Source organism: Trachemys scripta, chromosome 8 (assembly GCF_013100865.1).
Source record: "Trachemys scripta elegans isolate TJP31775 chromosome 8, CAS_Tse_1.0, whole genome shotgun sequence".
NCBI classification, from domain to species: Eukaryota; Metazoa; Chordata; order Testudines; family Emydidae; genus Trachemys; species Trachemys scripta.
The window spans coordinates 48534450-48547635 of record NC_048305.1 but is presented as its reverse complement, the minus strand read 5'-3'; the positions used below and the strand labels follow the sequence as shown (position 1 = coordinate 48547635).

The following is a 13186-nucleotide window of genomic DNA, read 5'->3' as shown; positions in this document are numbered from 1 at the left end:
CTGGACTCATCTGTAAGTAAATTCCACTGTAAGTGTTCTTTTCAATCTGTTTCTTGATGTTAAAGAGAACGGCCCTATTCAAAGCAATGTTCCGTTAAAGACTAAAACCTTGTTTCCTGGACTGAACTTTATTACAAACATAAAAGGTTAGAAAGATAAATCTCCTAAAAGCACCGGGACCACAGGCCCCAACACAGATCTACTTTCCATTTGGGGGTTTTACAAGGACAACCAAAACTGCGAGACCTAAGAGCGTTTGTAACTTGCCAAGATCCCAAGGGCTGCATATACTCACATGCGAACATGATTTTTAAAAAGATAAATGCACAATCTATGTGTGTGCTTATACTGCTCTTCAATAAGTGAACAAATACTGGTCATCATTGAGTTCACCAGCAGTAAGCTGTAGTTGATCTGTTTTATCCTCATCCTGCAGATACAGGAAGAGGACAGCCCAGGCCATGTTTAGGGCTCTCCATAGGCTGTATGTGGCTTTCAGCCCAGAACAGCTCTATTCTAACAGGAAAGTCTAGTCCTCAGCTAACCATGATTTCATGATACAGGTGACCTGAAAAAGAAGCTAAGACGTGATCTTTTCCAGGTGATCTTTTCCATACTCCACTAGGTACATTTCAAAATGAAAGGAAATGTCAAACCCACCACCACACCCCATGCCAGTGGTCCCAACCTTCCCCTCTGTACTATGTTAGAGAGAGAAAAGCAATCTGGGCTTTTTTCCTTTGCTCTTCAATTCATCCTTCCCTCCCTCCCAAAGGGAAGTAGTCACTATTATCTTCTGGAAGTTCAATGGTATGACCCATAGTATATGCCCTACATCAGCTGATGTTTTCTGCCCTTGGAAGGCAGAGTGGGAACAATGCCGATAGTAGGATCAGCTACAATCGCTTGCTTTGAGTCAGTTCTTGTTTGCCTCTGCTTCTGCAGCAGGCCATGCAACCTGGATGTGGTATGGCTCTAGCTCCTCAGGGGTGATGTAATCTGGAGCGTTGCTCATAAGGTCACGTCCCTTGAAGGATTTGGGGAATGCAATGACATCTCGAATACTTGGAGCTCCAGCCACGAGACAGATCAGTCTGTCAAGTCCTAGAAGCAGACACCAAATTAGGTAAAATACTTGTGTAACAGCCCCACATTACTTCCCTCTGAATCTATAAAACTTTATGCAAGGTAGGAAACAACATTACTGGAAACCAGGAGAAGGTAGCACATCTGGGGAAAAATAATCAGAAACTGAGACTGAATGGACAGGAGATCATGATAAGCTGGCCTAGGGTAGACAGTGAATAGCAAATTAAATGAGTGTGCAGTGCAGTGTTGCAGAGAAAAGCCCAATGCAATTGTGCTGCAAAGGCAGAAACAGCACACCATAGACCAGGAAGGTGGCAGTAGCTTACTAGAGCTTTGCTGAGACTACACTTAGAACACAGCACCTTAACAGATGTAGATAAACAAGGGTTTAGGTGTCAGGGAAGAACAAGAGCAAGCAGATGATTGGAGGGGATTGCGTTATATTGGAAGGCTAAAGATGAAATGCAAACCTTAGTTTACAAACTATAGCCCAAACGTGCAAAACTCTAAGAGGAAAACACTACATGGCCATTGCTGTAAAGCTGTGTAAATAGCACTGGAGTCTGACCACTTCTGAGATGGATTACCACATCCTTACGGCCCTAAGCAATCTCAGATGCAGGCATCCTGTTTTTTCTGCCAGAACGAGTGACATCACAAGCACCCCCAGAGAAAGCAGAAAGCAAGCAGCTCAGATTTCCAAGTAGCTTTCTTACATCATAGCACTTGTATTAACACATCAACTACACACTCCTTACCTTTTTTGGAGATTTAAAACCTGCTTTTAAGTTTTAGAAACGCTTCTAGCAATGCACTTGAAGAGTGAAATATGCACTAGCAGGGTTCAGTGACAACCAAGTGGGAGCTATGACTGGGGAAAGGCATCCTAATCTACAGATACACCTCTACCCAGATATAACGCTGCCCTCGGGAACCAAAAAATCTTAACGCGGTTTCACCTATAACGCGGTATATCGAACTTGCTTTGATCCACCGGCGTGCACAGCCCCGCCCCCCCCAGAGCGCTGCTTTACCGCGTTATATCCAAATTCATGTTATATTGGGTCGCGTTATAACGGGGTAGAGATGTATTTGAACCAATGGGATGAAATTAAGAAAAGGGCTGATGGGTTAAAGTTCTGTAATGGTGAGATCTTTCAGGCTGTAGAATAGTTTCCTTTGGGAAGGGGTAGGTGACCTGTTGCTTGGGACATTTAGGACTAGGTTGGATATAAACACTAAGACATGCACTGAAGGGAAACAATCCTGCAGTGGCCAAGTGACAAGATGGACTAAATGACTTAATTTCTATGAGGGGGCCATCTCTAGGGCTGCAGACAAGGACTATTCTCAGGACCCAGATGCCTGCAACCAAGTCTGCATGGAAGAACTGAAAACACAACACTATGGGAACCTGTCTCCTCCCTCACACTTGCTGCAGTCCTATGAGCACTGTGTGTGCCCCTTTGGTGTTGTCAGGTTAAGTGCTGCCTGGGATCCATGTTCCTCTCTGCATGTTCTAGGCAGAATGAAGAGAGATAGTAATGCAGGATCCGAAGTGGGGAGACAAGGTGAGCACGAACAGTAATGCCACCACTGCAGTCCCAATCAGAAGAGGAAAGGGTTTTTGCTAACAGATACAAGCCCCCTTTCTTGAAATTTAGTTTGTTGCTATGATTAGAGTCCTGATATGCCAGTGAAAAGTCACCAGCACAGCTGTGTCTTGAGGAAGCATCTCCCACTGGGAGAGCTACAGTGCACCTACCTAAAGCGATTCCTCCATGAGGGGGCGCTCCACACTTCAAAGCCTCAAGCAGGTGGGAAAGCAGCTCAGGATCCTCCTAGAACATTACACATAAAATGTCATATTGAGCACAAACGCTTGTATTGGATTTGGAGAGGAGGCTGAGTCATCCACTCCTTGAGGCTGGGAGTCACATTTCATTACCTGTATTACTACGGTGGTGGTCACTTGGCATCCTTCCCTGCTCCCCACCAACATCACTGTCATGATGGCTAACAACGAAGCTCTACCACCTAAAGTAACTTGTCCTAAGCAAACCAGCTATCATCCAGTAATATATGTGAAACTATTTCAGAAGGCAACGCTACTTAGAAGTTATATTTTGTATCCAAAGCCAGTAATTATTTGCTTGATGTTTCAGATACAATAAATACTTCTTTGGAAAAGCTCTCAACTTCCTTAGTGAGACACCAGGAATTAGATAAAGCAGGGTTCAGCATCCCAGTAGTACACGTTTTTTTAATTGAAACGGAAGTCATCGTATACTGGTACTATAGACAAACATAATTCTTCACCTCTTGTATGAGTTATGGTCCTTTCCTCACTCTTCATGGAAGACAGAACTGGTATTCCACCTCCAGTCCTATCTAGAGATTTGGGAGACAATGTTGCCTAGTGGATAAAGCACTGGATTGAGACTTGGGAAACCTAGTTTCTATACCCAGCTTTGTCAATGACCTGCTGGGTGACCTCGGACAAGTCACTTAATAGCGCCATGCCTCAGTTTCCCCATCTGTAAAATGATACCGCTCTCATTTGTAACGTACTTTAAGATCCAAAGATGAAAAACAGTATATAAGAGAGAGATATCGTGAGCATCACCATTCTCAGGGAGCTAGGAGGGAAGAAATTTACATGCATGACTCCCAAAAGCATGAGAGGAGTGAGAGATACCAATCTCAACAGAGGAATAAGCCAGTGTATCATATCAACGGGACCACTCACGTAAGTAAACAGGTACATAAATGTTTGCGGGATTGGGTGCTATAATTTTTTACTTTACAGTGTCCCTTTAGTGTCCTCCCAAGTAGGTCATCTGTGTGTCAATGAGATGCTCCTACTGGCACAGCATTGTTGTTAGTAAACCTAATTCCTCTGGATTTCTATAACCAATAATTGCACCATTTGCAAACTAGTCTGAGGTTTTAAATGTGTCTATTTAAAAGTCAAAAATTCAGAGAGGACATGGGAAACTTTTGCAGGCTGTTACCTTCAGCACTGTCTCAAGAACAAAACGTTGCTGCTCTGCATTATGGATTCGGATGGAGCCACCTCCAATCTCACTGCCATTCAGCACGAGATCATAGTGCTGGCTACGGACCTGGAGTATGGGAGACAGACAAGTGCATTAGCATGCCCGGGGTGCAGTTCACTGTGCTCATATCATTAGTCTTTCAGGTTGCCAACAGTCTGATGACAAAAAGACACATTACAATTTTGCTTTACCAACAGACTCTCAGACATTTGGAGGGGTCTAACAGGCAGGGCCAGCTCCAAGCACCAGCCCACCAAGCATGTGCTTGGGGCGGCGCCTGGAGGGGGGCGGCGTGGCGGGGCGCTCCGGCCGGTCGGGGAGAGCAGGGCCCCGGCTGGGCTCGCCGCCCTCCCCCCGGCGGCTCTCCGCCCCCCCCCCCGGCATTCTGGCCACCGGCGCCCTCCCCTGCCGTGCTGGAGGGGTGGGGGGGGAAGAGGCGCGGCGGGTGGTTTTTTTGCCTAGGGCGGAAAAAAAGCCAGAGCCAGCCCTGCTAACAGGATGTTTAAACCACTACCAGGAGGAATCTTTCCAACCAAATTTTATGCTTTGGCAAGTGAGGGATGCTTGCCCTGGACCTGATCTAAAGCCCACTGAAGCCAACAGAAAGATGCATTTCTGTGGGCTTTGGATCAGCACTGCATAACCCCAGGCAGAGTGCAAGTAGTTGCTGTGCAAGCCTCCCCTTCCCCCCCCCAGCTCTCCCAGTGCCCCACTTGTGATACTGCTCTGCCTCTTGCTGTTCCAGTCCTGGGAACCATACACAGCCATGGCAGTGCACCACCAATTCTGATCTGCGACACACTCAGCAAGCCAAATGCAGGGCTTCTCTCTCAGAAAGTCCTTCATAGACTGAACAAACTCCCACTAAGACTTGGTTGTGACCACTGTTCTCATTGCAACTGGATTCTTAGGAAAGTTGTAAAACAAAACAAACCCCCCAAAACCCTTTCTGTAGACATTAGTGTTATTCCCCCAAATCTCCTGGGACTGGCAGTACTGACAATTAATCAAATCCCTCTCTTACTGTCCCTGGGCACTGAAGCCCTGAGGTTGCTCCTGTTAAATGACTTCTTACATCTGAGCTCAAGCTCAAGACTGTACTATTGACGCGGAAACACATCAGATAGTAACTGCCTAATCCTTACAGCTCTACAGATGAATGTAACACCCATCTTCAGAGACTTCTAGGGAAGAGTTCTGACCCAGCTTTGTCTTCCAGAGAAACTCCTCACTCTAAATCGTTTCTCATAAGTCTTCAGGAAGTAAGCCAGTTAGTTATCTGGTGAGACACAGGTATTTGCTAGTTCTGGGTAACCTGGGATCCACCTTTCCTCAGCAGATATGTAGAATGCATATTTTTCTGCATTAGTTAATGTCCTTTAATACAGCAGCTAAAGTTGCACCTTGCCCACTTTTTCAAGGAAAGTCAATATGAAAAACTAAGCAAGAGTGAAAGGCATGGTCGTAGTCACCTTTGCAGGCTCAGAGTAGAGGAGGCTGGCGTCTGAGGGGTGAGGGGCTGTGAAGGGGTGATGAGCAGATTCCAGTTCTGCAGGGTTTTCTTCTTTGTGAAGGAATAGTGGGAAATCCACCACCCACAGGAAGTGAAAAGCAGTGGGATCACGGAGCACCAGGCCTCTCGACTCCAGAAGGTTCGCAGTCTCCAAGCGCATATTTCCTAACACCAAGCACTGAAAAACGGGGGGGGGGGGGGGGGGGGGGGGGGGGGGGGGAAGGGGGGGAGGGAAGGGGAATAGAGAGAGAAAGATGAAGTTGAGTTTAATGTCATGAACAGAGAGCTCTAGGGAGGGTCTCATCATACCCTCTGAAAGGTGTGTGTGTGATCCTGTCTCTGTAGAAAATCACACACACACACACACACAGAGTCAGTTTCACTGCATGTTTTTGCATTAGCTGCAGCATCTTTAGAAGGCATCAGTCTTTTGCTAAGACAGCATCACAATAGGGGAGGCATTTGTGTAGCTATTGCCAGTCCTCAGCATTCTAGATTCTGCAAAGTAAGGCTGAGCAGGAGCTGGAAAGTTCATCTTTTCCAAATGCTCCAGTCTCATTGGGGCAATGCCTGGCCAACCACAGTGATTCACAGCAAAAAAAAAAAAAAGACACTCTGCCCTTCTATTGCATCTTTCGTGCATGGATCTCAAAGCACTGCACAAACATTATTTACTTCTCACAACACTTTTGTGAGTTAAGTCAGCCATATTATCCCCATTTTACATATCAGGAAATGGAGGCACAGAGAGGCAGGCAGGGCCGGCTCCAGCTTTTTTGCCGCCCCAAGCGGCAAAGAAAAAAAAAAAAAAAAGGAAAACCCAATTGAACGGCTGCTGACATGCCGCCGAAGCGCTGCCAAAGAGGAAGCGAGGCACTGAAGGACCCACCACCGACTTGCTGCCGCAGACCCGGACGTGCCGCCCCAACAACGGACGGACTGCCGCCCCTTTCTATTGGCTACCCCAGGCACCTGCTTCCTTCGCTGGTGCCTGGAACCAGCCCTGGAAGCAGGGCAAGCTCACACAAGGTCCAGAATACGTTAATGGCAAAGCCAGGAATAGAATCCAAAACGAAGTCATGGCTTTCTGGTTCTAACAACTAGATACAACACTGCCTCCCTAATCAGCAACAGCAAGAATTGCAAGCACAGTTTTCAGAAATAATACTTAATGGGAGTATCCTGACATACACATCAGGGTCAGATCCTCTGCTGACGCAAGCGATATAAAACTTCATTATATCGATTTGCATGAGCTGAGAATCTGGTTCCAGGACCAGAACTGATTTTTAAACATGAATTAGTGTGGTTTTCATAACCTTGACTGGTATGTTTTCTATTGTAAAACCTTTCTTACAGCTGACTAACACAAGCATTAAGATCCTAGTTGCAAGGTGTACTTACTTTGTATTCCCATGTTAGGATTAGAGGAAATTCAGAGTGTTTAACTATAATCCCTACATCAGAGCTGTAGCTGAGATCATTAGTCTCTGTTGAGAATCGAACACTCATTTAAAATCACATTTGCATAAAAGAGATACTATCCTTGCTTTGAGGAAAGGACTTCCTAAGGAGGAGGTGGGGGGTGGGCTCTCTTTAGCTACAGTACTCTGAATTCACAGAGCGAGCTAGAGAGAAAAATGGTTGCTCTCTTTGGGCTTGTGCCTCACAACTCTGGATAGTGGAAGCACTTTGAATAACCACACACCTTGTCACCTGCTTCTGCTGCTTGGAAGAGAACACATTTACATTTATCCAGGTTTTCTTCCCAGCTCTGCTCTGGATGTGTGATTTGGGGCAAATCACTTCATCTCTCAGTGCCTCCCTCTCCCCATCTGTGAAAACGAGATCACAGCACCTCTCTCACAGGGGGTTGTGGGACTTCATTCATTAATCTTTGCAGCGTGCTCTGAGATCCTCAGGTGGAAGGAATTACAGATATGCTAGGTATTAATATTAACAGACAGCAATGTTCAGTCCTCAAAGACAGCCAGGGCTTTCCCTACCACTTTTTCATGCTCTCCAGCTGCCAGCAGCACCACATCATCTGCCTGGACCTTCAGTGCTTGGATGAGTTCCGAATGCTGCTCCACACTGAGAAACTTACTGAGTGAAGACTTCAAGCTCTCATAAGGCTTCAGGATCAAGTGTAAAACTTCCTATTGCAAAAGATAGGCACAGATGTGAAGCACGTTCAGTTCCTGCAGGACATCCACACAACTGATCAGGTCGTTCCTTGTCTTTGTGTTGCTGCGAGACTGTCTCTTTCTCTCTCAGCAGAGGATGCATTGTTAAAAACCTCCTACATCCTGAAGTTCTTATATCCTATAAAACTACCTAACATAATTTAACATCTCATTTACTAGAATACTCAAGGGCACTGTAGGAAGACACAAAACCATTATGCAGTGCACAATGCAACACAGACAGCTGCCTGGCTATTTACCTTTAACAGACAAATTGTAGTTATGTACTTGAAAAATGCAACTTTAAGTGAAACCATGTTAAACTAATCCAATTTCCCCATAAGATTTAATGTAAATGCGGGGGGTTAGGTTCCAAGGAAATTTTTTTGGGGCAGATAAAAGGCATTATATACTGTACAGTACTGTACTGTGGAGGTGCCCCAGGCTTACCCCTGGGGCTCAGGGCTGGGGGTGCAGGGTCTGGGAGAGAGTTAAGGTGTGGGAGGGCACTCAGGGTGCGGGAGGAGGCTCAGGGCTGGGGCAGGCAGGAGGTGCAGAGCACTTACCTGGGGTTGCTCCTGTTTGGTGCAGGGGGTGTGCAGGTGGCTCTGTGCAGCGCAGCACTACCCCCATGACCATGATTCTGGGAACTATCCCCCTTCCCCCCACCACAGGCAGGGCCACCTGGAACGCAGGGGCTTTACGGGCTGCAGGACCCTGGGCTAAGGGGACCCCGGGGCCCTGGCCTGCGGCTTCAAAGCCAGTCAGAGAGAAGCAGTGCTTTGAAGGGGAAAGCGCCACTTCTCTCCGGCTGCTGGCTGCACGGCTATCCCTGCTCCTCCCGAGTCCTCTGGCCCGTGCTTGCAGAGCCGCAGGCCGAAAGGGGCTTTAGAGCAGCAGGCCAGGGCCCCCTTAGCCCAGGGCCCTGCAGCCCCTGCGTTCCGGGTGGCCCTGCCTACCGGGGAGGCGGGAAGAGACGGATGACGGGACGGACGGACAGCTTCCCTGCTTGCTCACTCCCTCCCAGAAAGTCCTAAGCACTGCCAAACAGCTGTTTGGCAGCGGGAGAAGCGCTGGGAGGGAATAGACAGAGAAGAGGAACTTGTGCAATGCTCCCTTGTAAAGTCAGCCAAACGATGTTATAAGGGAGCATTGCACAACTTTAAATGAGTATGTTCCCAATGGAGCAGCAATGTAACTTCGAAACAACGTTAAGCGGGAGGATGGTAAGTGAGGAGTTACTGTACACAAGGTGGAAAACTTAACTCACTTTTCTTTCTAGTATCTGCTTGCAAATTCCACGCAACACTTTATGCATTTTACCTGTCCCTTTCAGATGAACTCTTTACAGTGTAGAAGTGTTTGTGCCTCACCTGATTAAACTGGGATTTTGCAGATTCCTTTAAAGACTCAAAATCTTTATTTTGAAGATGTCTCTGGAAAAAAGGGGAAAAAATAGACACATTAAACAATTATAACTGTTGTAAATCAAGTCAGAAACTGAATCCAGTGGCTCAGCTCACTTTCATCCATGAAGCCCTTGATTTCAGAATTACTTTTTTGGGAGACATGATCAACATTACATTTTTGTTTTTTTAAATACACACCACAGCACCACCTAATGGCGTGCCACAGTCTTGCGCCTTTCACTGCCAAACTAACAATAACTAGTGAGAAACTGTGGCTGGAGAGCCCCAGAGAGCCTGTGCAGTAAGAGTGCAAAGAGATAAATCAGAATCTACCACCCTCTGTACCCAACATACATTTTATCACATGATAAACTTATTTGATAGTGCCCTCCTTTGTAAAATGCTTTGAGATCTATGGATGAAAAATGCTATATAGAAGCTAGATATTGTTGTATTTTTGTAAGAGGGGTATCCCTACTACTACTTTGCAAACCCCTTGCCCCCTTTCACTTTTCTTGCACAACTGTTGTTCAAGCCCATGTGTTACAAAACAGTCAGGTATAATTTGGAGATTCACAGTGCATCAACTCTTAAATACTAATTCCTCCTAGATTATTAGGAGTTGAAAGTCATGCCCATATATAACTCCCGGGGGAATTCTGCACCAAAAAATTAAAAATTCTGTGCACAGTATTTTAAAATTCTGCAAAATTCCGCATATTTGTCAAAATAACACAATATAATCACACCAATTTCAATTATTTTTGGTCATTTATTTCAAAATACTTGTCAGCAAGTATGTCTGTAACAATACAGACAACAAAAAAGATTCAGGATATGGTTTTTGACAAATGATTCCTTACTAGGCATATTAATACAGAACTCTGAGTAATAATTCATTTAAACTCCAATACAGAACTGTATATCCCACACCCCTCAGAAGCAGTGCAAAGGCTTGAGAGAGTCAGGGGTAATGGAGGAGCTGAGGGAGAGGGAAATAAATTGCTGGGTAGGAGCCTGTTTGTGAATTTGCAGGGTTCTTGGGTATGGGTGGGGAAAGTATGGAACAGGTTTTTTGGGAGGGGCAGGGAGGGATTGTTAAGGAGCTTCCCCCATGCAGACCCGGGCTGACCCCAAGCCTTTCCCATTCAGTCAGGCACATCTGCCCCTGTCCCCATGTGTTCCTGCATCCCTATGTGTCCCTCCACCCCCACTCAGACACCCACTCCCCCATCCCCATGTGTCCCTGCACCCCCTTCCCTTGTCCCTATGTGTCTCTATGCCCCCACTCAGCCACCCTCTGTCCCTATGTAGCTCTGCACCCCCTCCCCCATCACCATGTGGCCCTGCACCTCCCTCCCCCATGTAGCCCTGTGCTTCCACTCCCATTCAGCTCCTGCCCCAGTCTGTCCTTCCCCATTAGCCAAAAATATTTAATAAATTTCAATTGGTATTCTGTTGTTTAACAGTGCGATTAAAACTGCAATTAATCACAATTATTTTTTTTATATAGAAATATATAAATAAAACAGAAAGTAACAATTACTTCTAGATTTACAGTCAAGCTTGGATTTGATCTTTGACCTTATTGTTATGAGGTACTGTATTAATGATCTCCACACAGGTAACAAACGCCCACATTGGAGGGAGCTGTTATCTTAGGGTTACCAGACAGCAAGTGTGAAAAATCAGGACAGGGGGTGGGGGGTAATAGGAACCTATATAAGAAAAAGACCCCAAAATTGGGACTGTCCCTATAAAATTGGGATATCTGGTCACCCTATGTTATCTGTGTGTCTGTCTCACCAGTCCAGGAAGGAGTGATGCCTTGCCCTATTTCAGACTCTTGCCTCTGGGCACAATTTATTATTCAAGCCCAAAACAAAAACTTCTCCTCTAACCAAAGCAGGCTGCAGTCCCCAGAGGCTTTTCCGCTTGGCCTCTCTCAGCTCCAGATGCTCTTCACACTATTACCTGATGACCTAACACCACAACCTCAGCTGAGAGGCAACTAATCAGTCAAAGGTGGGACTAGGCCAATGTCTCCAGAAACGGGCCAGTCACACTGTGACAGAGGGATTGTTATTAAGGATAAACTTAAATCAATAGAACTTATTAATTTCTAAAATTTACTTTCTTTACACTGTGCTTTGCCACTAACAATACAGAACTACACCACTCACCACTCCCTGAGGAATACAAATGGCTTTGACAGTGCCTTGGGGCTTGTTGACAGCATTCTGCACAAATCCGATTTCCACACTCCTAAACACGTCACTGACATCAATTATCTGAGAGAGAGAGAGAGAGAGCAAATAAAAGAGAAGAGATGTCAGGAACATGCAGTGGGGAACTGTTCCTGTGTCCTCCATTTGCCGCAAGATCTCCCGAGACAGCAAACCACGCTTCAAGAAACCACAGAGCATTTATAAATAAACAAATGGAACAGTGGTTTAGAAGTCACAGACTTCAGGAAGAGAAAGTCTAAATACGAGACTCAGTGAGAGACTGGATGGTTTAGGGGATTGCTAATGGAATCCAAAGACTTTCACCTCTAGGTGACCAGTCTGAATGTACCTCTAGGCAGCAGTGGCCAAAGGGTGTCAGCAGATAGTATTGATGAGAGCTCCTATGAGACATGAGTTTGGTGATCTCAGCCCAAGTTCCCCAGAACACATACCCACAGTGGGATAACATCAGTTCAGATCAGCCATGATGCAGCCCTTTCAAATCTTCACATAGCAGCAAGTATAAAACGTTGTGCAACATTTTTCAGTACTGCTTCCCCCATTACATTTATGAACAGTTATTTTCTGCACAATAACAATTATTGAAGAAAAAACCAAAATCACAGCTGGTAAGAGCCTCAGAGAGACCAAGGACTGAACTGGACTGGGGAGACTGAACTAGCCTCTCTCTTGAGCTGGTCCTGCCAGGTCAGGAGCGAGACACATTGGTGAGAAATCCAGACAATCTTGTGGTCTCTATGGATGATCTGAGGACTTCAGTTCCCAGCACTGTCAATCCTTCCTACCCTACAAGGCATGTCCTTGGCGTTAATGTATCCTAGTTAGGATATAAATGAGAAAGACAGGACACCCCTCTCAAAAGAACAAATTGGTTGGAAGATCCCAAATCCATCTTGCATCACTGCCTTAATATCTCATTAGTACAGCTTCCAGTGACATAAGCGGTCAGCTACAATTGCAGGGCTTTCAGAACCAGTAGATGTTATGGCACCAAGACTCTCTCACTTCCATCCACGTGGAGAAGTGGAGTGTAAACAGATGATCAGGAAACACTGAAAAGGAGAGGGAGAAAGGATAGATGTTTCCAATAGGAGACAGCGCACCTTCATACCAAAGCGAGTGTCTGGCTTATCAGTCCCATACTCAGCCAATGCCTCAGCATAGCTCATGGAAGGGAAAGGGGTGGTAATAGGGCCTCTCTCACTAGGCCAGGAATACTGGAGCAGGCCCTCAATCAGTCTCTGGATCCCAGCTTGGTCTACAAACGACATCTCGATATCGATCTTAAAGACATAACAAGAGGATCATTACACATTCGCTATAGGCACCAGGAAAACTGCATTCTATTCCCCCCTTATAGCTCTTCTTGGGACCCAAAGACTTTGTATATAAAGTGATCATAACGAGGATTAGATCCAATATACTGTATATGCCACAATTGCCTTACACATAGTTAGATACATCATCACAGAGAATCCTGCCCACGGTATCAGCAATAACCCCATTCAGAAGCCAAATGACCGTTAGTGAATTCAGGGCACAAGGAGAAGACTTGGAATGAGCTGGGCCAACCGGTCCTGTTCAGGAGCCAAAAGCCATGAAACACACTGCCCTGGGAGCTCCTGTGGAAGAGGAGCAGCCCAGCCCTGGAGAGCAGCACACATTTCACCACCAAGGTGCC

At 46.0% G+C, this 13186-nt stretch overlaps 1 protein-coding gene across 1 annotated transcript in view; it reads right to left on the bottom strand.

The window, feature by feature from the left end:
• Positions 1-884: 884 nt before the first annotated feature.
• Positions 885-13186, bottom strand: part of DARS2 (aspartyl-tRNA synthetase 2, mitochondrial) — a 36419-nt gene continuing 24117 nt past the window's right edge. The window contains exons 11-18 of the mRNA XM_034778885.1: positions 12609-12788; positions 11440-11547; positions 9221-9283; positions 7668-7820; positions 5621-5839; positions 4104-4214; positions 2855-2930; positions 885-1104 (exon numbers count right to left, since the gene is read on the bottom strand). Of these exons, the coding sequence (XP_034634776.1) occupies positions 917-1104; positions 2855-2930; positions 4104-4214; positions 5621-5839; positions 7668-7820; positions 9221-9283; positions 11440-11547; positions 12609-12788 (1098 nt within the window). The 3' untranslated portion in view covers positions 885-916. The remainder of the gene's footprint in view (positions 1105-2854; positions 2931-4103; positions 4215-5620; positions 5840-7667; positions 7821-9220; positions 9284-11439; positions 11548-12608; positions 12789-13186) is intronic.